Source organism: Dreissena polymorpha, chromosome 1 (genome assembly GCF_020536995.1).
Source record: "Dreissena polymorpha isolate Duluth1 chromosome 1, UMN_Dpol_1.0, whole genome shotgun sequence".
NCBI lineage: Eukaryota > Metazoa > Mollusca > Bivalvia > Myida > Dreissenidae > Dreissena > Dreissena polymorpha.
Window position 1 is genome coordinate 86,414,017 of NC_068355.1, and position 23,103 is coordinate 86,437,119.

At 36.6% G+C, this 23,103-nt stretch overlaps 1 protein-coding gene across 1 annotated transcript in view; it reads right to left on the minus strand.

The window, feature by feature from the left end:
- The window catches only part of LOC127838918 (E3 ubiquitin-protein ligase DTX4-like), a 60,608-nt gene that overhangs the window by 24,103 nt on the left and 13,402 nt on the right, over nucleotides 1–23,103 (minus strand). Inside the window, exon 2 of the mRNA XM_052367063.1 lies at nucleotides 9,551–10,460. Within this exon, the coding sequence (XP_052223023.1) occupies nucleotides 9,551–10,422 (872 nt within the window). The 5' untranslated portion in view covers nucleotides 10,423–10,460. The remainder of the gene's footprint in view (nucleotides 1–9,550; nucleotides 10,461–23,103) is intronic.

The following is a 23,103-nucleotide window of genomic DNA, read 5'->3' on the forward strand; positions in this document are numbered from 1 at the left end:
GAAAAAAAACGCCCCAATTAGACGTTATTTCATCATCTCTTTAAATAGTAACAAATGCCAAAATGTATTTGATACTTAAGGAAATATGGAGAATGTTTGTGTATCGTAAATATTTACCAGCATTTGCTTTAAAACTGGAATATACGGGATTATCGGGTAATTAGTAGCGATTTTGCCTGTATAATATGAACAAAATAAAACGTGTTTATTTACACATATTCAAACAATAGTTATAATAAGCTGATAATTAACAAAACAACTCAGCTTAAAAATAATAGCAAAATCAACATGCAATTAATTTATAAATCCACCATATGCTGGAGCCTTGACCACTTGTATGTGCGAAAACATAATTACATGACCTTGTTTATGTGTGAAATACATACACTACGCGCGGGAAACAAACTTAATTGCCCAGACACATTAACTTTGCTTACATGTATATGCTAATACCAGGGGTTTTTCTGCCTACTTTGGGAAAAGGAGTCTGACCAAATTGGGAAATTTTTATCGACAAAATTGCCCATTTTGGGAATTTTTGTTTCGTGAAACGGCTGATTTTGGGAAAAAAAATTGAATTAATCATGCTTAAATAAGTCTGTGGTTTAAACAATTTTCTTTATATAAACACATGCAAAACAAACACTGCCCAAACACAAGTTACAGCAACATTTTTGGCCGAGCTAAAATAGAGCCATGGGTATTTCATTTCATACTTTAATGTATTAAATGACGATTGAACTACAACTTTCTTACAAGGCTCTGAGCTTTTAGTTGCCGATTTTGTGATTGACGGCCCTGGCATTACTTCTGTTGCTGTTACATTTTGCTCCGTATCGTCCAAGCCTGTCTGTTCAGGGTAACTCGCGGCAGTAATTGCGGAAGATTCTGAGCGTTTCGAAAACATCGATGATATTGTTACACATCCTTTAGCGTCTATTTTTTGTGTTTTTTTAATGTAATATTTACTATTGTGCGAAGCCATGATTGAAAATAAGCGTCTACAGATATGGTATAGAATGTGTATTGTGCGGCTCTATATACTCTTGTATAATGCGGAACAGTTCGAACGTCATGGCTGAGAGTAAATGCATCTGGCAAATACTCCAAAAAATCTGTGTCACTAAGGCTTTATTACGTCGCGCATGAAGGGAAGTCACTCTTTCGATATAAATTATGTTTACTTTATACGATTTTGGAAGATTTTCTTTTTTGGAATTGGGAAAAATGCAATCAAAATTCCATTGGGAACGGGTCCGTTTATTTTGGGAATGCCTCCGTTTCCCGAGACGCAGACAGTGCTGAAAAACCCCTGAATACAATCCGCGCACAATAAATTTATTATGATTTTAATTCTTATTATAATTGTTCTTTCAAAATTTGTTAACTACATGTAACTAATAATTTTTAAAAGATTTTTTATTTCATGATGCGCATCGACTCGGCATCATGTCGCGGATCGCGGCATGCCTCAGCGTACAGATGCGAAGCTTTGCGGCGAAATGCGACTTGTCGCCGCATACTGACGCAGCTTCAAGGACTGACGCGGCATCGACTCGTTTCGCCTTGCCGCCGCGGATCGCGAAATACGTTTGTTCCGCGTTGGCTGTACTGTATATCAAATATTGAAACCCTGACAGATACAGTTCCCAAAAATTTTGAAGTTATTTACAATATAAGCCTACATAAATCATTTGCCCCCACACAGCGTAGCCAGTTTTGATCCCAGGGGTATGATTTGAACAAACTTAGCAAAGGACCACTCTACATGTAAAATGTTACATCCAAAATAACAAACCTTTGAGTCTTGAGGTTTCAGTGAAGACAATTTTATAAACTTTTACTGTATACATGTACAATATGCAATGAAAACAAGTAACCTCTTGGGCAAGGTCAATGTCAAATCCATGGGCATGATTTAAACATGCTTGGTGGAGAACCAATGTATGATGTTACACACCAAATATTAACCGGAAGTTGCAGTTTACGAGATGAAGATTTTTTAAGATTTCATTATAATATATCAGGGCTCAACATTAACCTAAAAACCAGTATTTAGTAAATCTACTTGTCCTAAACGTAAAGCCACTTGCCCAAACATGAATTCACATTAACTGTAGACCTCATATTTTTTAATAAAGATCAAAATGATACACCACAAAACCTTTTTTATTTTTGCACATATAACAAAATGATTACAGCAATTAAAGTCTAGTTAAAGTCTTTGCTCTTTGTTCTTTTTTGCACTTGCCTGGGCGGACAACTAGATTATAAAATAACTTGCCCGGACCCAACTTTTACTTGCCAGGGGCAATAGGACAACTGTAAATGTTGAGCGCTGTATACATACATGTATAAGGATAACAAGTAACCCGTAAGGCCAGACTAATTTTGACTCCAGTACTTAATAGGAACAAACGTTGTAGAGAACCACCATATCATGCTACACACCAAATATTAAACCTCTAATCCTAGCTGTTTCAGGGCATATTTTTTAAGTTATTTACTATCTAAGTCTGTACAAATCATGTAACCCCTGAAGCATGGTCTTTATAAAATAACGTGACCCTGGGGCTTGTCACGTTTTAACCACGGGCGAATGATTTGAACAAACTTAATCAGGGTTTTTTCCAGCCAGTTTGGGTAAAGATGTCTGGTTAAATTGGGATCTTTTAATCAATAGAAGTGGCAAATTTTGGAAATTTTTATCAACAAAAAGGACCAAATTGGGATTTTCTATCAACAAATATTGACACAACAGGGGTTTTCCCGGCCATTTTGGATAAGTTTTATAATCATAAGTCATAAGACACTTCTTTCAAAACATTTTTTTTTTGTTTTGTTTTTTTAGAAATTGGGATGTTTTTTAATAATATCGGCTTGGGCACAGGTCCATTTTCTTTGGGAATGCCTCCGTTTTTCAGAGGTGCAGACAGTGCTGAAAACCCCCAGTTAATAGACTCCCAAGACGATGTTACACCCCAAATATTAGGTAAACTCATTAGTAGGGTGCTTTCTGAGATTCTTTTTTTCATTTTGCAAGAGTCATCCAAGGATCATTCCTGTCAAGTTTCATTAAAATCTTCAGTTCAGGATGAGATGTTGTTTGAAGAAAAGTTTACCCAAACACAGGCTGACGGATCACAAACAATACAGTATCCTAAAAGTTCCCCATGAGCACTACATTTGAATGTGCTCAGAAGAGCTAACAAAGTTAGTTGAGGAAAATTATACAATGCTACCAAGTACCACTCCAAATATTACATTTCTGACTTGTGAGTTTCAGAGAAGAAAACTTTTGAAGTTGTTTATTTTATAAGTCTATATAAATTATTTGACCCCAAAGGCGTAGCCAGTTTTGATCCTAGGACAGGAAATTTCACATACATGTAGACATACAGACCAGACCGTCAGTGTAAGTGCTACATGTATATGCCCCCTCCTTCCAAAAGGAACATACAATTTATTGAACCTCTATAACAACAAGGGCTGTTTGTAAAACATGCATGCCCCCCTATATGGGCTATAAGTAGTAGTAGCAACCATTGTGTGAATAAGTTTTTTGTCACTGTGAACGGTGGTGGTGGTGGTGGTGGTGGTGGTGGTGGTGGTGGTGGTGGTGGTGGTGTAGTAGTAGTAGTAGTAGTAGTAGTAGTAGTAGTAGTAGTAGTAGTAGTAATAGTAGTAGTAGTAGTAGTAGTAGTAGTAGTAGTAGTAGTAGTAGTAGTAGTAGTAGTAGAAGTAGTAGTAGTAGTAGTAGTAGTAGTAGAAGTAGTAGTAGTAGTAGTTGTAGTAGTAGTAGTAGTAGTAGTAGTAGTAGTAGTAGTAGAAGTAGTAGTAGTAGTAGTAGTAATAGTAGTAGTAGTAGTAGTAGTAGTAGTAGTAGTAGTAGTAGTAGTAGTAGTAGTAGTAGTAGTAGCAGTAGCAGTAGCAGTAGCAGCAGCAGTAGCAGCATTACAATACCAATACTTAAGAATGATCAAATGGGAAAAGGTAACCTAGCACTGGCAGTAAATATGGGGCTCATTTACAGGTCAGATCTAGAGTGTTCACATGTTTTCACAATATTGATATAGAGAAAAATGCCCCGCCCACTGGCGGCCATGTTTTTTCACCGATCTGGACCATTTTCGTACTCGTCCTAGAAATCAATAAAACCAATGTTTTGACAAACTTTCATGATGAATGGGAAAAAATTGTGACTTCTGGAGTGTTTACAAGGTTTCTTTATAGCCAAATAAGGAAAACTGCCCTGCCCACTGGCAGCCATGTTTTTCAACAGACCGGAACCACTTTTGAACTCAACCAACATATCATTAAGACAAACATTTTGACAATGTTGCATGAAGATTGGGCATGAAATAAGACTTCTACAGTGTTTACAAGTTTCTTCCTTTTTTTTGACCTAGTGACCTAGTTTTTGACCCGGCATGACCCAGTTTCGAACTCGACCGAGATTTCATTGGGACAAAGCTTCTGACCAAGTTTCATGAAGATCAGACAATAAATGTGGCTTCTAGAGTGTTTAAAAACAAATGTGGACGGACCGACAGACGACGGACAAAGACCGGTCACAAAAGCTCACCTGAGCAATTAGGTGAGCAAAAAATGCATAGTTGTTTCATTGGTCTATAAACATATAATGGATTGAATATAACTGATTTAAAATTAATGTTTTCAAACTATTATTAAATCTTTATTAAATATGCTGTCCTATTTATAGCTGACCTTCCTTTACCTTTATCAATGATAATCAGCGAGGTATGCCGATTAGAAAAATCGAGCTATCTCAATCGGACTGGCTCGGTCTTTTACATAGCTCGCCATTGTGAAGAATTTTTTCATGGTATGATAACTTAGACGAGCTGCTTCGAGCATCGTGAAAAATAATTCAAACGTATAAAAACAAAACAAACAACAGCTGTCACCATACAGGGCTTTTTTCAGCTTTTTGGGAAGATAGCCCATGGCTTTGAAATTGGGAATTTTATCGGCATTTTCAAGAAATTTGGAAAATAAATTGGGATTTAAAAGTACATGAATGAGGTCAGCATCTTTAATCACAAACACCACCATGATCAACAGTTTTCCACATAATAGGCTCACACAAAGTCTTCAGTCACATCAGGCACCATTTCATTAGGAGGCCCTTAATCCTATTCTGAATAACTACTGCTTTCAACATGTTGAATATCAGTCAGCACTTTGCTTTCCGAAATCAACGATGACAATGCAAAAGAGTCACTTGCTATTAAATTACTATCATTAACAATGGAAGGAGTTTCAAGGGGAAGACTTGTACTTTTTGACGATGTTTGTTTTAATATTTAATGACGCTCGCATAACAAAACCAACAGTTTTAATTTTGCCACCAGGGCTTTGCTTATGAATCTTTTTCACGTAATATTTCGAATTGCGCAACATATTTGATTTCCATGAGGCAATTCTCAAAACGCTTGAATTTCATCGCAAACATAATAAGCGCTCTGAACAACACGGAGAATATCGTGCACACAAATAATGCCGAAGTTATCCAAATCAAGGTATAGTCTTAAACGCGTACAAGACTGGATAGGACTACGCTTTGTTAACAAGGGCTGTTTGTAAAACATGCATGCCGACCTATATGGGCTATAAGTTGTAGTAGGAGCTTTTGTGTGAATACGTTTTTTGTCACTGTGAACGGTGGTGGAAGTGGTGGTGGTGGTGGTGGTGGTGTAGTAGTAGTAGTAGTAGTAGTAGTAGTAGTAGTAGTAGTAGTAGTAGTAGTAGTAGAAATAGTAGTAGTAGTAGTAGTAGTAGTAGTAGTAGTAGTAGAAGTAGTAGTAGTAGTAGTAGTAGTAGTAGTAGTAGTAGTAGTAGTAGTAGAAGTAGTAGTAGTAGTTGAAGTAGTAGTAGTAGTAGTAGTAGTAGTAGTAGTAGTAGTAGTAGTAGTAGTAGTAGTAGTAGTAAAAATAGTAGTAGAAGTGGTGGTGGTGGTGGTGGTGGTGGTGATGGTGGTGGTGGTGGTGTAGTAGTAGTAGTAGTAGTAGTAGTAGTAGTAGTAGAAGTAGTAGTAGTAGTAGTTGTAGTAGTAGTAGTAGTAGTAGTAGTAGTAGTAGTAGTAGTAGTAGTAGTAGTAGTAGTAGTAGCAGTAGCAGCAGCAGTATAACAATACCAATACTTAAGAATGATCAAATGGGAAAAGGTAACCTAGCACTGGCAGTAAATATGGGGCTCATTTACAGGTCAGATTTGGAATCTCTTCTGTAAAATGAGATTTTGAATGAATTAAAGGGAGGCAAATCTGTAATAAAAAGAACATGCATAAACCGTAGTTGTTTCCCTTGTTTGAACCATGCTAAATCCTTATAAATTTATAATGCCTATTTCCAGTAACTGTGACCTTCACCTGTGACCTTCACCTGTGACCTTGACCTTCGACCTAGTGACCTCAAAATCAATAGGGATCATCTGCGAGTCATGATCAATGTACCTATGAAGTTTCATGATCCTAGCCCCAAGCGTTCTTGAGTTATCATCCCAAAACCACCTGGTGGACGGACCGACCGACCTACCGACCTACCGACCGACCGACCGACATGAGCAAAGCAATATACCCCCTCTTCTTCGAAGGGGGGCATAATAACACACAAATTATACACTCAAGTAAGCTGAACTATTGTTAAAAAAATTGTGGTCAAAGGAAGTAACCAGGGAAATGGTATGATCAATATTAAAAAGAGTTTCTCACATGTTACATGTACATTAGCTTCATTTATTACAAGAGTGGTAAAAGTTGAAAACATTAGTTAATGTGTTAAAATAAGAATCAGGGCTTTTTTTGGCCCGAAATTCGGCTATATTCCCAATTGCAAAAAGTATACTTTTTTCCCAAAATTTGCTAAAAACTTCCCAATTTGGGAAAAAACGATAATGACATAGGCTGTTTCCCTTTTTTAAAAAGCGTAGTCCGATCTGGTCTAGTACGGGTTTTACTATACCTCGATTTTGATAACGTCGGCATTATTCGTGTGCTTGATATTCTCTTTGTTGTTCAGGGGCTTATTATATTTGCGATGAAATTCAAGCGTTTTGTGATTCGGTTGAATGAAAAACAAAGATGTTGCGCAATTCGAAATATATTGAGAAAAAGATTCCTAAGCATGAAAACCCTTGCGGCAAAACGAAAACTGTTGATTTTTTTAAGCAAGTGTCATAAAATAAACAAACATCGTCAGAAGTACAAGTCTTCCCATTCAAACTCCTTCAATTGAGAATGACAGTAATTTAATAACAAGTGACTTTTGCATAGTCATCGTTGATTTCCGAAAGCAAAGTGCTGACTGATATTCAACATGTTGAAAGCAGTAGTTCTTCAGAAGAAGATGAAGTGCCTCCTAATAAAATGGTGCCTGATGAGACTGAAGACTTTGTGTGAGCTTATAATGTGGAAAACTGTTGATCATGGTGGTGTTTGTGATTAAAAAATTAGATGCTGAATTCATTCATGTAGTTTTAAATCCCAATTCATTTTCCCAACTTCTTGAAAATGCCAATAAAATTCCCAATTTCAAAGCCATGGGCTATCTTCCCAAAAAGCTGAAAACAAGAGCTGTCTCCATAGGATGACATATGCCCCCAATAAATGCTTTGATAGAAGTTATTGAAATGCACAAAGTGACCCCGTGACCTAGTTTTTTACCCGGCATGACCCATATTCAAACTTGACCTAGATATTGTCTAGATACAACTTCTGACCAAGTTTGGTAAAGATTGTATGAAAACTATTCGAACTAGAAATGGCGCGGCAGAGGCCAACGTCTATCCCCACGCCACATGTTTGACCCAGGAGGGGGGGGGCCCAGGGTTGATAATGGGGCCATGCATAGTTGAGATTGACCATATTGTCATAAGATATGTTCAGTATCAATTTGAAGTAAATCAGTGTAGAAATGAAGAATTTATAGTAAAAGGCAATTTTGGGTGGGCATGGTCTATGTGGGCGAGGGCGCCCCAGGGTTGGTAATGGGGCCATGCATAGCTGAGATTGACCGTATTGTCATAAGAGATGTTCAGTATCAATTTGAAGTAAATCGGTGTAGAAATGAAAAAGTTATAATAAAAGGCAATTTTGGGTGGGCGTGGTCTATGTGGGCGAGGGCGCCCCAGGGTTGGTAATGGGGCCATGCATAGCTGAGATTGACCCTATTGTCATAAGAGATGTTCAGTATCAATTTGAAGTAAATCGGTGTAGAAATGAAGAAGTTATAATAAAAGGCAATTTTGGGTGGGCGTGGTCTATATGGGCGGGGCGCCCCAGGGTTGGTAATGGGGCCATGCATAGTTGAGATTGACCGTATTGTCAAAAGAGATGTTCAGTATCAATTTGAAGTAAATCGGTGTAGAAATGAATTAGTTAATGTAAAATAACAAAATAACATAAAAAAATGAGTGAAAATCTCTGACCTGGCCCCACCCCAACCCCCAATAACTTTTGACCCAGGGGTCAGATCAAAATTTCAAATAGTGCAGGGTCGCACATATGCTCATAGCTACCATGTGTGTAAGTTCTAGTGCTTATAGTGTAGAAGGAGATACACATGTAGTGGCCTGGACGGACGGACGGCGGAGATCACCACAATATCTCCAAGCTTTTAAAAAGCGTGGTGATAATTAGAGAGCGGACACAAAAAGTGTGACAGACTGACGGACAGTGCGAAAAGTCAATACCCCCTTTTCTTCGAAAGGGGGCATAAAAAGCCCTGAGGATTGTAAATTTGTATATCCTAAAATCAGCAATTTTAATATAACATATAAATCACCTGAATGCAGTCCATGCTACTAGATGTTGACAATTATGTTTATTTACACTCTTGAACAGTGATGATATACTCTATCAATCAGCCCAAGCTCAAGGGTGGGGCCAGTTTGAAAACTAGAGGCATAATTTGAATAACCTTGGTAGAAGACTAACACACAATTTCAGAAGCCAAATATTACACCTCTTGTTCTTCTTGTTAAAGAGATTTTTTAGTTGTTTTGCTACATTAGTCTATACAAATCACATGACTGCTGATGCCTGGCCAGTTTTGACCCCAGTGGCATGATTTAAACAAAAAGAGAAGAGGACCATTAGATGATGTTACACGCCTAATATAAGAGAAGAGGACCATTAGACGATGTTACATGCCTAATATAAGAGAAGAGGACCATTAGACGATGTTACACACCTAGGACCATTAGACGATGTTACACGCCTAGGACCATTAGACGATGTTACATGCCTTATATTAAAGCCCTTACCCTTGTGCTTTTAGAATTTTTTTATTTATATATTTTTTAATTTATTTTTACCCCTGATGACCCACATATTTTATGGACCAATCAATTTGAACAAATTTGAAAAAGATTCACCCAATGATCATTCCTGTGTAAAGGGTTTAAAGAGGAGAGGTTGTCAAAAAAAACTTCATTATGCAATCTATTTTAAAAACACATTTTTTAATATAACATTATGACCATGAACAAGCACGATACATAGAATCAAGTGAACAGTTCAGCTGAATACCTGGTCATGAACGTTGGCATCGCTCCTCCAAACAGGCCAGAAAAGCTGGACCCCGCTGACCCCAACTGGAATGGTGCACCTGCAGGACCAGTAGACGACAGACTGGGGTGCTGGTAGGAGTGTGGACCTCCGATGTGCTGGAGTTGAGAACTTCCTGTCTGGAGATGGGGACCACCAACTGAGTTAAAGGCTCCAGCCCCGGCCCCAAAAGTTTGACTGTGCATGAACACTCTACTCCTAGTCAATGGACCAGGCAAAACACTTTGTACAGAACTGTTTACTTGAGGGAGAGCACTCTGTACGGAACTGTTTACTTGAGGGAGAGCAATCTGTACAGAACTGTTTACTTGAGGGAGAGTGCCTGACGTACTAGACACACCCAGGGATGCAGAGCTCCCAATACCATTGGTGTAACTAACAGGGACAGAGTTATGTGTTCTGCTGTAGACATGATGTGTGTTGAGGTGTGTTGAAGGAGCCGTGGAAGTCATGAAAGTCGTGGAGTTACTGGCACCAGTAAGGGTTGCTGTTGCTGTAGATTTAAACTGTTTGCTGGCAGAATGCCCAGGTCGGGGTGACATACTGCGAGTCTTTACTCCGGAACTCAACTGTTGCACCTCAGTGGGATACTGAGAGGTAAGGAACCAGCGTCTGATCGTCCGTACACGTCCTGTGTGAGTCCTAGTCTGAGTCTGTGCCGCCAAATCTATTATGTATGGCAACCGGAATTTCTTTTGAAAGTCAACTTGTGATCTGGAGTTTGTTCGAAAGCAGGTTTCGATGTACTCCGACTGCTCCACATCAAAGTCGTTCCAGGTGCCGGGCTGGTCACCCTCCCACTGCCAGATACAGCCCTGTCCCAACGCTGACATGCTTGACAACAACGTCCTTCTCACAGGTCGCTGTGTACCTGGAACATACATGTAACTTGCCTCATTGGTACATTGGTAAACACCAAACTTAACTATTAAATTCACTTATATGAGCCGGGTCCTGAGAGAACTGGTCTTTATGCATGTGAGTTAAGCGTGGTCTGTGCACTCGGCACAGGCTAATGAGGGACGACACTTTCCGCCTAAAATGGATTTTCAATAAGAAGAGACTTCCTTTAAAAGAGAAAGAAAATAAAAGTGGAACAATATCTGGGACAACATTTTACATGCAAGCATTAAACCCCATTTTTGCAGAGAGAGGCTGAATTATTGTATTTTTTATATTACACAATTATGCAATATATAAACGACTGCATGTACATTGTAGACTAGTGAATCTTTTTTTATAATAAGTAATTGTTATACAAAACATACAGTAGTCAAGTGTTATTTATATACAGATAAATGTAACTTACTAAGTATTTACATATGGTTTACATACATTAATTATGACATGTTTATAGCCAGATATTAAACGGACAAACAATAGACAAACAATTACAGAGAAAAGAAGACCAGCAGGGAAAAAGCCATGATATGACGCTCACCTGAGACTCTTTCTTAACAGGTAGTGTTCACGAAATTTAATAAAGATTTAAAAGGAACGATGCACCAATAACAAGAAGCCATGCTTTTGGGGTTCAGATACATGTACATGTATTATTAAACCTTAGAGTGAGAGAGATGACTGTCAGAAATACCAGACTAAGTGTCATTTGTTCATGAATGAGTTTTTGACTATACTTGTACAGTGCCTTCCCCAGGAATTTGTTCAGGCGCCCCGGGGGTGGGTTCGGGAGGGGTGTCCCCTCCCTACATTGATTTTTTTTAATTTAACGTGTCAATTCACGTTCTGTGGTGCGTTATAACTAAAAAAAAAAAAACAGCGTCAAAAGACGTCATTTGGTGCGCTATGACTCTTCAAAAAAATCCCCCAGTCATTTAAAAATATTTTTTTTTATATTGTTTAATTGTTTTAAAACTTTTCCACACAGATAGTAAAATCCCGACTCGACCGATTCCCCAATACATCCGTTTCAACCCGACTGTATACTTACTATTTTTCAAGTTTCTATTTATTACCCGATAATCCCGTTTATTACGTTTTTATCAATCTCTTTCTGGTAAATATTTACGATAAAGGCTTTCAGTTATTTCTTTAACACAAACCTTGCCATTTTTTAAGTGACTATTTATAGATTTGATGAAATATTGCCTCTGAATTGCGTCAATCCCCTGACCTGTTGTGTGCTTGTTAAAACGCTCAATACACGCCATTTGTATGCAAAAGACGCGACGTTGTACATGCTGCATAATTTTCGCGCTCTTTTTAATTGAGAAAAAGATTCGACACAAAATAAATTTGCACTGCTAATTTGAAGCAAAAATATTTAACGTTGCGGTAACATTTACATTCGGAAGTGTGTTTCGGATTAAAAACGCGTTAACATCGACTTACGGTAATGGGTTTCGGATTACAAATTTAATTATTCCCATTTGAGATTTCAACAAATATTAACCGTTGCGTTATAAATTCAACGTTAATTTGTTTACACACATTACGAGTCGAATAAATGTTTTGACGGAATTATGCGTGAAATTCACGTTATCCACGAGGATCACGGCCGGTTGCCATCATCAGTCTTCTAACTATCGATTTTCGGACGAAACATTTACAAGTGTGCGTAATTAATTCAACGAAAATTTGTTAAAGCGCATTACGTGTCGAATAAATGTCAGAAAACGAGGTGAATCAGTTCTATAAATGGACATGTTGAAATATACATGTACTGGAATTAAATTAATTGTTATCACATAATTGTAACTGGGAGTCATTTGCACAACTTACTCGCTAAAATAATTAATTGTTTACCACTTGCAATTAATTTCTCGTATTAATTATGAGTCATAGGTAACACTTGTTTACAGTAAAAAGGTGTGATGATGATGCCCGAAACCGTCTTTAATGTTCTGTACTGTACTAATTACCGGTTTTATATTACTCAAATGGTACAACTTCTTGCTAATCAAGCTGCGATAAACTCTTCCTTCTTGCCCGACGTCAATCAAAAATAATGGTCGATAATTAACCCCGCCCTCATAAGCATTCGCGTAACCGATTGGACGATGAACTTCACAGTTTGACGACTGGAAAGTTACCAGATACATCATTGTCAGCATTTAATGACCGTGTAATGTGGCTAGAATAATCGATACGCGCGTCATGCTATTCTCTTATCAGTGGATTATCCATTACCCCATGTGGTGTTTATGGCGATTACTTGTGAAAGTAGGTACCGAGTGCTTTTTTAAAACAGGGAATATTGATACACTGCTAGGGAAACCTTGATTTTTTTGGACAATCTCCACTTTCTTTTACTGAAGAATACACTGATCGGAAAATTTCAAGCGCCCCGGGGACTCTGATTTCGAAATTCAAGCGCCCCGGCAAGGGGTGCTTAAATGGCCTGGGGAAGACCCTGTTGTAGCTGAAAATAATTTGCAATTGCATACAAATATAAATTGGTTTCTTTCCGGAACCTCATCTTCCAAACTGTTATTATTTATCCTGTACAGACATATGTATTTTGAATGCCAAGTTTTAAGGATTATGCATAATTGACAAACAGTAGTTACTCTTAGTTTTCTGACACAAATACAATTTTTTAAATGTGTCACAAAAAATAGATAAAAAAATATTTAAAAAATACAGAAACTTCAACTGTCCAAAACTTTAAGAAAAAGAAAAACAAGTGTTTAAAAATGTAAAGTATTGCATTTACAATTGGATGGTTATGAAATGTGTAAAACATCGATTGTTTCAATGAATAATAGCACGTGCTTGTAAAATACCACACGGTACAGTCTAAATTACTTTTATATGTGTTTCACTATAAACTGTTGGGTGAAACCATTGTTTATTACCAGTAAACATACTGTACTTATTTACCTCATAACGCAAATGTAATGGTCCATTGCCTACGGGCATTCGGCTATCAGGATTGAATCCGGTTGTAAAAACTCAAAATTGGCAGGTGATCAGATACAAAATGTAAGTAAAACAGTGCAGAATTCTGGAAAAATAGAATTAAAAAATAAACTTTCAAAAATTTAGATTCGTTAATTATGGATGAAAACTAAGAATCACTAAAATTTTGGCTTAAAACCAGGGTGTCAAAAATTTAGAGTATCTGAAAAATTAGAGTTATTACGGTACTAGTATAATATCTGGATTCTTTGATGGCTTATTTCTGCCATATCATTCTGTCATGTTGGCATAATTGACATGACGCCTTATCTATGATCGCTCCGCCCACTTAATCACGTGGCTCAGCAGGTAGCAAACCGTCACAAAACTCAATTTATAACGGGGATTTCGTAAAGTTACTTAAAGTTGGTACCAATCTTCTCTATTATTCTACAAGCACACGTGATATAATTCATACTTAATAATGCGTAGTTATTTCTAACATAACATTTCCAGTTTTTTAAATAAATAAATGCTCCATAAGGGTGATCTCAGTAATTCTACACTTTGAAGCTTCCACTTGCTCTTGTCAAGACCGCATTTCCACGTTTGAAATGGTATATTTTTAATTAATCTAACTTATGGATACCGAACGTCAGAGTTACATAAAACCTATTCACACCGTTTTTGAAATATTATGTGATAATCAGATCGATAACATATTGACAGTGTTGACGTTCAGCTGTTCGTGGTGACGACCGCATGCATTTATACATTTCTTACACTTCTCAAGATCTCTTTTCGGCTTTGGAAACGATATAAATTAAATGTCACCAACTAATCTTTTAGGATATCGATTGTCCGAGTTACATAGTCCCCATTGACACCGTTTAACCATTTTTAATCTACTTTTTTTAAGAGGAAAACAAAAGAAACTCGCTATAGTAAAAGTGAACCTATACATAGCTTGTCTAGAAAATGGCGGACAGTTCGTTGCTAACTAACGCGCCCGATTAATCGATCGCTGATTGGTAGATCAGTTCTTCGATAAGAACTTGATTGACAGGCAGCGTCATGTCAATTGAAGAACAACAAATACACCCGCCAGAACAAAAAAACTGAACCGCTTCTGTCTTCTGATAAGTATCTACATGTATATGCTTGTTGATTGGTGGGTAATTTTCATAAAGATGTTACATAACAAATATTTTATAAATATATGACTATGAATCATTATAAACATAATTATTAACATTTTGGTCTTTATATTTTGTGGCTTTTTTTCAACTGTTTATTGTCTGTAATACGGTAATAATAAATAATAGATTGTGTTGAAAGTGTCAAACCTCCATCTTTAAAATAGGTTCTTGTTTAGCCATGGATTCAGATTTGCTATTCCAATTTCAAGATTTGCATACTATAAAAAGCCTTAAAGGGGCCGTCCAACAGATAAAGCGTCGTATCGGCGCCAGTGTTTTTTTTTACCATTTTGGGAATGGGGCCGGGTCCCTTTGGACTGGGAAAATTTGCGGCATTTTTACTAAAATTGGGAAATTAGTGTTGTTGTTGTTTTGCTAACAAATGCTTAAAAATTGAGGATACAAGTGTGTTCAGTATTATATTTACTAAGGTTTATCTCATATGGATGATAGATGAACAAAATATTGAGATCTACAAAAAAAAAAAAAAAAATTTTTTTTTTTTTTTTTTTTTTTAAACCTTCCATTGGGAATTTTAAGCTCCCATTTGGGAAAAATATATACTTTTTTCCATTGGGAATGGGTCCGGTTACCGGACCGATTTTGAATGAAAACAAGAGGGCCAAGATGGCCCTAGTTCGCTCACGTGAGAGGAGTCGGTTCATTCAATCTTTACCTAACGTCAAACTTGACCTAGATATTGTCCAGACAAACATCCTGGTCAAGTTTCATCATTATTGAACCAAAACTCTGGCATATGGAGTGTTTTTGTTTTTGTAAGATTTGACCTGGTGACCTATATTTTGAGTTGACCCCCCCTTACCATTAAACATCAAACTTTGCTTACAAAAATAAATATTATGACCAAGATTCATAAAATCTGAAACAAAATTGTGACCTCTAGAGTGTTTACAAGGATTTTGTATAATATAATGAAAATTTAGACAATCTAAGGGCAATAATTATGGCATTAATTATGTTATATATATTAAACCAATCTTTGTACCAAGTTTCATGATGATTGGGAAAAAATGGGAAAAAAATGTGATTTCTAGAGTGTTCACAAGCTTTTTTTACTATATAAATATAAGAAAACTGCCCCCCCCCCCCCGGCAGCCATGTTATTCAACTGACCGGAACCATTTTCGAACTCAACTCTCATATCAAAGTAACAAATGTTCTGACCAAATTTCATGAAAATTGGGCCATAAATGTGACTTCTAGAGTGTTCACATGTTTCACTATATACATGTAGAGAAAAATGCCCCGCCCACTGGCGGCCATGTTTTTTCACCGATCTGGACCATTTTCGAACTCATCCAAGATATCAATAAAACCAATGTTTTGACCAACTTTCATGATGATTTGGCAAAAATTGTGACTTCTAGACTGTTTATAAGGTTTCTATATAGCCAAATAAGGAAAACTGCCCCCCCAAGCAGCCATGTTATTCAACAGACCGGAACCATTTTCAAACTTAACTCTTATAAAAAGGAAAAAATGTTCTGACCAAATTTAATGAAAATTGGGCCAAAAATGTGACTTTTAGAGTGTTCACATGTTATCAATATATACATATAGAGAAAAATGCACCGCCCACTGGCGGCCATGTTTTTTCACCTATCTGGACCATTTTCGAACTAGTCCGAGATATCAATAAAACCAATGTTTTGACCAATTTCATGATGATTGGGCAAAAATTGTGACTTCTAGAGTGTTTACAAGGTTTTTCTATAGCAAAATAAGGAAAACTGCCCCCCGGCAGCCATGTTTTTTAACTGACTGGAACCATTTTCGAACTCAACTCTCATATCAAGGAAACAAATGTTCTGACCAAATGCCCCTCCTACTGGCAGCCATGTTTTTTTCACTGATCTGGACCAACTTTCATGATGATTGGGCAAAAATTGTGACTTCTAGAGTGTTTACAAGGTTTCTCTATAGCCATGTCAAGACATGTCAAGAATACTGCCCCGCCAACTGGCGGCCATGTTATTCAACGGACCGGAACCACTTTTGAACTCGACCAAGATATCATTTAGAAAAACATTTTGACAAAGTTACATGACCAAGATTCATGAAGATACGACATGAAATGTGGCCTCTAGAGTGTTTACAAACCAAATGTGGACGACGGACGGACGGACGGAAGACTGACAAAGACCGGTCACAAAAGCTCACCTGAGCAATCAGGTGAGCTAAAAAAACACTGGACTCGATTCGATATTTTGGGAAACTATGAGGAGTGCTTATATAGCTAAACAATACATCCGCTCTGTATATTAGCGTGGATGGTCGAGTGGTCTAGCGGGAGGCTTTTTACTCCAGAACTCCAGGAATCCAGGGGTCAGTGTTTCGAGCCCTGTTGAGGGTTACTTTTTTTCCTTTTTTTTAAATTGTTTTCTTGTTTTTTTTTATTGGAGATTTATAGTTCAAATGTTTAAATTTATCAATATAAAGTATTTAAAGCATTTAATGACCAGCTTCAATACATGCCAAAATCTGTTGGACGGCCCCTTTAAAACTGACATTGCAGGGGAGGTTAATTTCTTGTGATCATAATGTTAACAGATGATGTAGTATGGAAAATAGTCATAAATAAATGAGTTTGTGATACTAAGGAACACTATATGGACAATATATAAGAGGAAATATTTGATAACAAAGTATTGAGTTCTAATTAATTAGAATATTGACCTCTTTTGTCGCATTTTTGATCAGCAAAAGGGATGGATGGCGAGTGTGTCAAAATGTTTTTCCATAACGACTGCATCATGTGGGAACAATCAATCACATTATTTCACACCATCTCTATAACCACAACTCAAAAAGAACCCACTACTCCACAAGAACCTACCATATATATATAAGGGTGCAGAATCAACAGGGTTTTAAAGCGCATACACACGGGCTGGACAGAATGTAAACACACCATTAAGAACGTTATTTTTGCAAAAATCTCAAGTTATTGAAATATATTTGCAAAAATATTTAGTGCATAAACGAGAGTTTTTCTTGCAGTTTGTGTCGATATCTTAATGTATAAGAATAAATCCTTGAATACATCTGAAATCAGTGACAAAATTTCATGTTGTGTGAAGCATGGGCGCCAGACAACTCGCCCCAAAGCCAACTCGCACCAAGACAACTCGCCCCCAAAAAATAGTCAACTCGCCCCAAATATATTGGACAACTTGCCCCAACCAAAAGACAACTCGCCCCAATTTTGTTTCATATATATTTTATCTTGAAATATTTTGCTAATGAAAGATTTGTTAAGTTTGATGTATTATATTCTTAATTATTGTAACGGAAATGTAGTTGTATGCTGTTATTTTTTCAGTTCATATAGTAAAACTTTGTAATTAATTAATTGTTTACATATCAGATTGCTTTTAACAAGGGCTGTTTGTAAAACATGCATGCCCCCCATATGGGCTGTCAGTTGTAGTGGCAGCACCTTTGACCTTGTGACCTGAAAATCAATAGGGGTCATCTGCCAGTCATGATCAATGTACCTATGAAGTTTCATGATCCTAGGCCTAAGGAAACAAGAGCTGTCTCCATCGCAATACATATGTCCCAAAAAAATGCTTTTTTCGAAACCTTAACGCAGATTTCGAAACCTAAACGCAGATTTCGAAACCTAAACGCGGGCCCTGAGTTCAAGGTCAAAGGGGTCAAATTTGTGTGCGTATGAAAAGGCCTTGTCCATATACACATGCATACCAAATATGAAGGTTACATCTGAAGCAACAGTTATGAGAATCTTTCCAAACCTAAACCACAAAAGTGTGACGGAAAGACAGACGGACAGACAGACAGATAGACAGTGCGATCACTATATACCCTCCTTTGGGGGCATACAAATGTCAAAGGTAAAAATGTCAGATATTAAATAGTAAAATAGATTTTTAAGCAATAAAGATATTTCATATTGGAGGAATTTTATTAAATGTTTATCTTACTGATGACTTTTTACAAAGGAAAATAATGCAGGCGACAGCGCAGGAAGGAGACGTCTCTCCACCGAAGAATCCTCAAGCTTTGGGAAGCCTACGAAGGGAGAATCATCTGCAAATGGCCTACAAATGTACTTAGGAAGTGCAGTGGAATTTACGGACAAAATGCCTGAGATTTCAATATTTGATTGTGTGAAAATTGCTTAATTGCATGAAGTGTTATAAATCAATGCTCATTTGTAATTGTTTCTCATTATTAGAAATGTTTGAACCCTTGTGTTTGAACGCGAATGACATGTTAGAAATCATGGCTCATTACATCCTGTGTGTTAGTAATGCTTTTTAATTATTATAAATGTTTTAAATGTTTGATAATATTTTGAATTGTCTTTTCAATGCTAGCTCATTATAACATTCATGTGTGTTTGTAATGCTGTATCTTTATTATGATTGATAATATGGAGCCTTGTCTATGCAATGCTTGCTGTTTATTAATATTGTGTTTGAAATTATTAAAATCATTAAAATATTTTTCCTACATGGCATTGAAACCATTCTCTTTATAAATGTTTTTTATTTCATTTAATTTACCGTACTTGATGCTTTGTTTGTTTTAATTACAAAATGTTAGTATCTTGAGTATGCAATAGTTATAAATTATGAATATAACAAACTTCTAGTTTTTTGTTTTCCCCATATATTATTTGTTTTGTGTATTCAGCATTCCTTTTAAAGTCAAAATTGTTATATAATACATTTTTTCCCACAAAGAGTATTCTATATATAACAAAATAATTTGTTGCGTTGTCGTTCGATTTGGGTGAGTTGTCTTTCGATTGGGGCGAGTTGTCCAACAAATTTGGGGCGAGTAGACCATATTTTGGGGCGAGTTGTCTTGGTGCGATTAGGCTTTGGGGTGAGTTGTCTGGCGATCTGTGAAGCATAACCGCATGGCCCCGTACATCTAGACAATAGGCTAGCCGTACGGCTCTAGGGTTTGTCTCACTGGGCATTTTGTTTAGCCTTACAGAATGATTTTTAAAGCGCACTATCGAACACGGGCTTCGGTGAAATGTAATTCAATCAAAATTACAATTTCATGAAATACTTATTATCTCAATTTTTATCTTATTAGTTATTTAATAATTTTAATTAATCGTAATTTACATAATTAATTTCAATTAACGAAATCTTAAATATTTATTGTGTAATGTTAGAAACACGCTTAATTTTATGTAAGCAATTGTGCAGTTTATTTAATTATAACAATATATCAAATTAAAAGCAGTTTGCGCACTTGCTTTAAGCCCAGGTTTCCCAAAGCACAACTTATTTTGTGAGCACATTTTCCATTTTGAATTCACATCATGCATTTTATGTATGAAGTTTCAGAAATATTAAATACATAAACAAATAATAATAAAATAGAATCAATAAACAAATGAACAAAAACAGTTAAAAGAAAAATAACAGCAAACAAATATTTCTCTATCAGACTTAATCAACCGCATGTTTCACCTCAGTTCACATAATGACCGATAATCAAAGAACGGACAGAATTATTAATTATTAAGAATTCAGTCTTCGGATTCGTCTATAAGCCCGAAGCCCGAGTCGATTCTTGGGCCGTTCGGTCGATTCTAAATGCTTATAAAATAGCCCGACCGGTTGATTAAATATTAGAGCGTCATATCAATAACCTGATTTATATGCGTTTTTAACAGGCACGATTAAATTCGCTTTTTAAATGCCTAAAATGACGTTATATGTTGTAAAGAATTGCATGACCACATGCAGCCCCCATTTTTCTAAACTTTCGTGTAAATATCCGGGTATGTTGCTATTTAAAGTAATGATGCAATTGACGCCCAATCGAGATGAGGTTATTCAAACTGAACATGCGTAGATCACGTTCTGGGATGTTCGAGCATCGGGCACATCGTAATGTTTTAAAATAATGACCAATCTAGAAGCGTATTTAAAATTAAGAAGCGTTTTCCGAAAATGCATTTATAATTCATGAACAATGGACGAAGTAATTTTCAATAAAAATAAAAGAGTCTGTAAGGGATATTGTACGCGCATTGGGTTAAAAACAAATTGATCCTTATTACAGTTAGATTTTCATGTGTTTTAATCAATTATTCTTGCGTATTAGAAGACGTTTTTTCAACTAATTATTAATAAGTGTAGTACTTAAGTTTGTTCTGTAATCTCGTTCTGCTACATGACCTTCTTTGCTACTTAAAACCTGTTTACAAATATACAATACTTTTCACGTGCTTATCAAAACATCGGGAGTAAATTAAAGAAGCAGACATTGTCATTTCGTAGATTGGGCAATTAACACACCCAGTGGCCTTTTGTTCTGAAGCCACATGCCGACAATTCAGAAATTCACTGGCAATTGTTCTAGTAATAATACGATAATAATCAATCTGCTTTAAAATAAAACCTAACACCGGTCAAACTGATTAATGGAATCATTGAATGAGAACATGTGTAATAATAAAGTTACAATAAACAGCATAATTATCTGGTGCATTAGTATAAAATGCATTTCAAAAGGAAACAGAATACCCTTTATTACTGTAATCACATGCGTCTGTTTTTACAAATGGAAGTAGATTTTCTGATTGTTAATAACTATTTTGGTGTTCTTGGCCAAAAAAGTCATAACATTAAAATTGACCTCTCCGGGCTATTGAACATGTCTTCAGGCTATTCAAAATTCCATCTGATAAGCACGAAGGGCTATTTGGCATAAATATTTAGCGTAAAGACTGTAAGAATTGAATAATTTGTCATACGACAATTAATGAAGATCCCGTTGCATACAATGTAAAATGGATAAAATGGAAAATCCTTTTGCGCACAAAATTATAGGAAAACAAAGTATGACAAAAACCTGTTTATATAAAACTACAAAATACTAAAAGCTAAATAGCTTATGGGTTATTCCACTACGAAAACAAGCCCACGATTTGCTACGATTTATCACATTTATTGAATCGGGAAGACTCGTGACGGTCTACGATTCAGTAATGACACTGTTACGATTGAGTAAAGAAGACTTGTGGGGTTTGGTTGAAGTCTTGCGAATAGGGTCCCGACTTCACTACAATGTGAAAGAATCTACTGCGACTGTACTATGAATGATGCAGACCGGTCACAACTAAGCTAGGAACTCACCGAACGCACCCATGAATTAGACGCCAAAATCTATTGATATTGATATAAATCACGAGAATCTTAGCGGGCTCGCAACTCACTCGGGAGAGTCTTGATCTAAATCGTGGGAATCTTCGCGGGCTCCCAACTCACTTGGGGTGAACTCTTGAGAGTCTTGACAAAGTCGTAGCAGATTCGTAGACAGATCACGTGATCACCGATTTCCCGATTGAGTCACGAATTACCTACGATTCCATTATAACGCCCAAGAACGCACTACGACGCAGTTACGAGTCAACTGCGATTAAATTCAGTCTTGGAGGTCCTGGCCAAATTTTAAACACGTTTAAAATCTGGCCGCGATTTTTCAGGAGCTAACGAGTTGCAGGAATTACTTACTACCAACCCACGACTCGCTACAAATGAGATAGGACCTTCGACGATTGAGCTACGAATGTCCCCGACCTCAAAATATTGGAAATCCGGACAAATCGTGGGGCATTGGGTCGTAGTGGAATACACCTATTACGGAGGAAAAAATCTATAAATGTATTTGTCATTTATATCACTTCACACAAATTATTTAAAAATAAACAGCTGCGCCATGAGCGCATGGTACGCCCGTCGTTCGCCAATGAAGTAGTAAGGTAATAAATAACCCTTTGAATCATTTTTTTACTTCAGTTTATTTGTATTTGAATACATGGTTTATTTTATAAGTACATGAGCATGGAGCGCCGTCTCCTTGACATTCATACCATATCTTTTTTTGAGTATATGTATGCATTTCTTTAGAGGATATGGAGTTGAAGTAAACCTGTTATAGATATTTTGACCAATAATAAAAGAGAAATGTATATGGGTAAGTGGTAGTGTACAATCGGAATAGAAAAAAGCTCACCTTGTTCAATTTTTCAGGGATACTAAAAAAAAAAAAAAAAAATCCATCGAAGGATATTTGAGCTACAGTAGGACATTCAATGAAATCACGAAATTTTGACGAACAAAGTCCCATAACTCTGGAACGACAATTCAGAATTCCGTCAAAAACGAAAGGGGATCAGGGTTTATCAATATTAAGATTGTGTTGAAATTTGAAAAAAATCCATCGAAGGATATTTGAGCTACAGTAGGACATTCAATGAAATCACGAAATTTTGACGAACAAAGTCCCATAACTCTGGAACGACAATTCAGAATTCCGTCAAAAACGAAAGGGGATCAGGGTTTATCAATATTAAGATTGTGTTGAAATTTGAAAAAAATCCATCGAAGGATATTTGAGCTACAGTAGGACATTCAATGAAATCACGAAATTTTG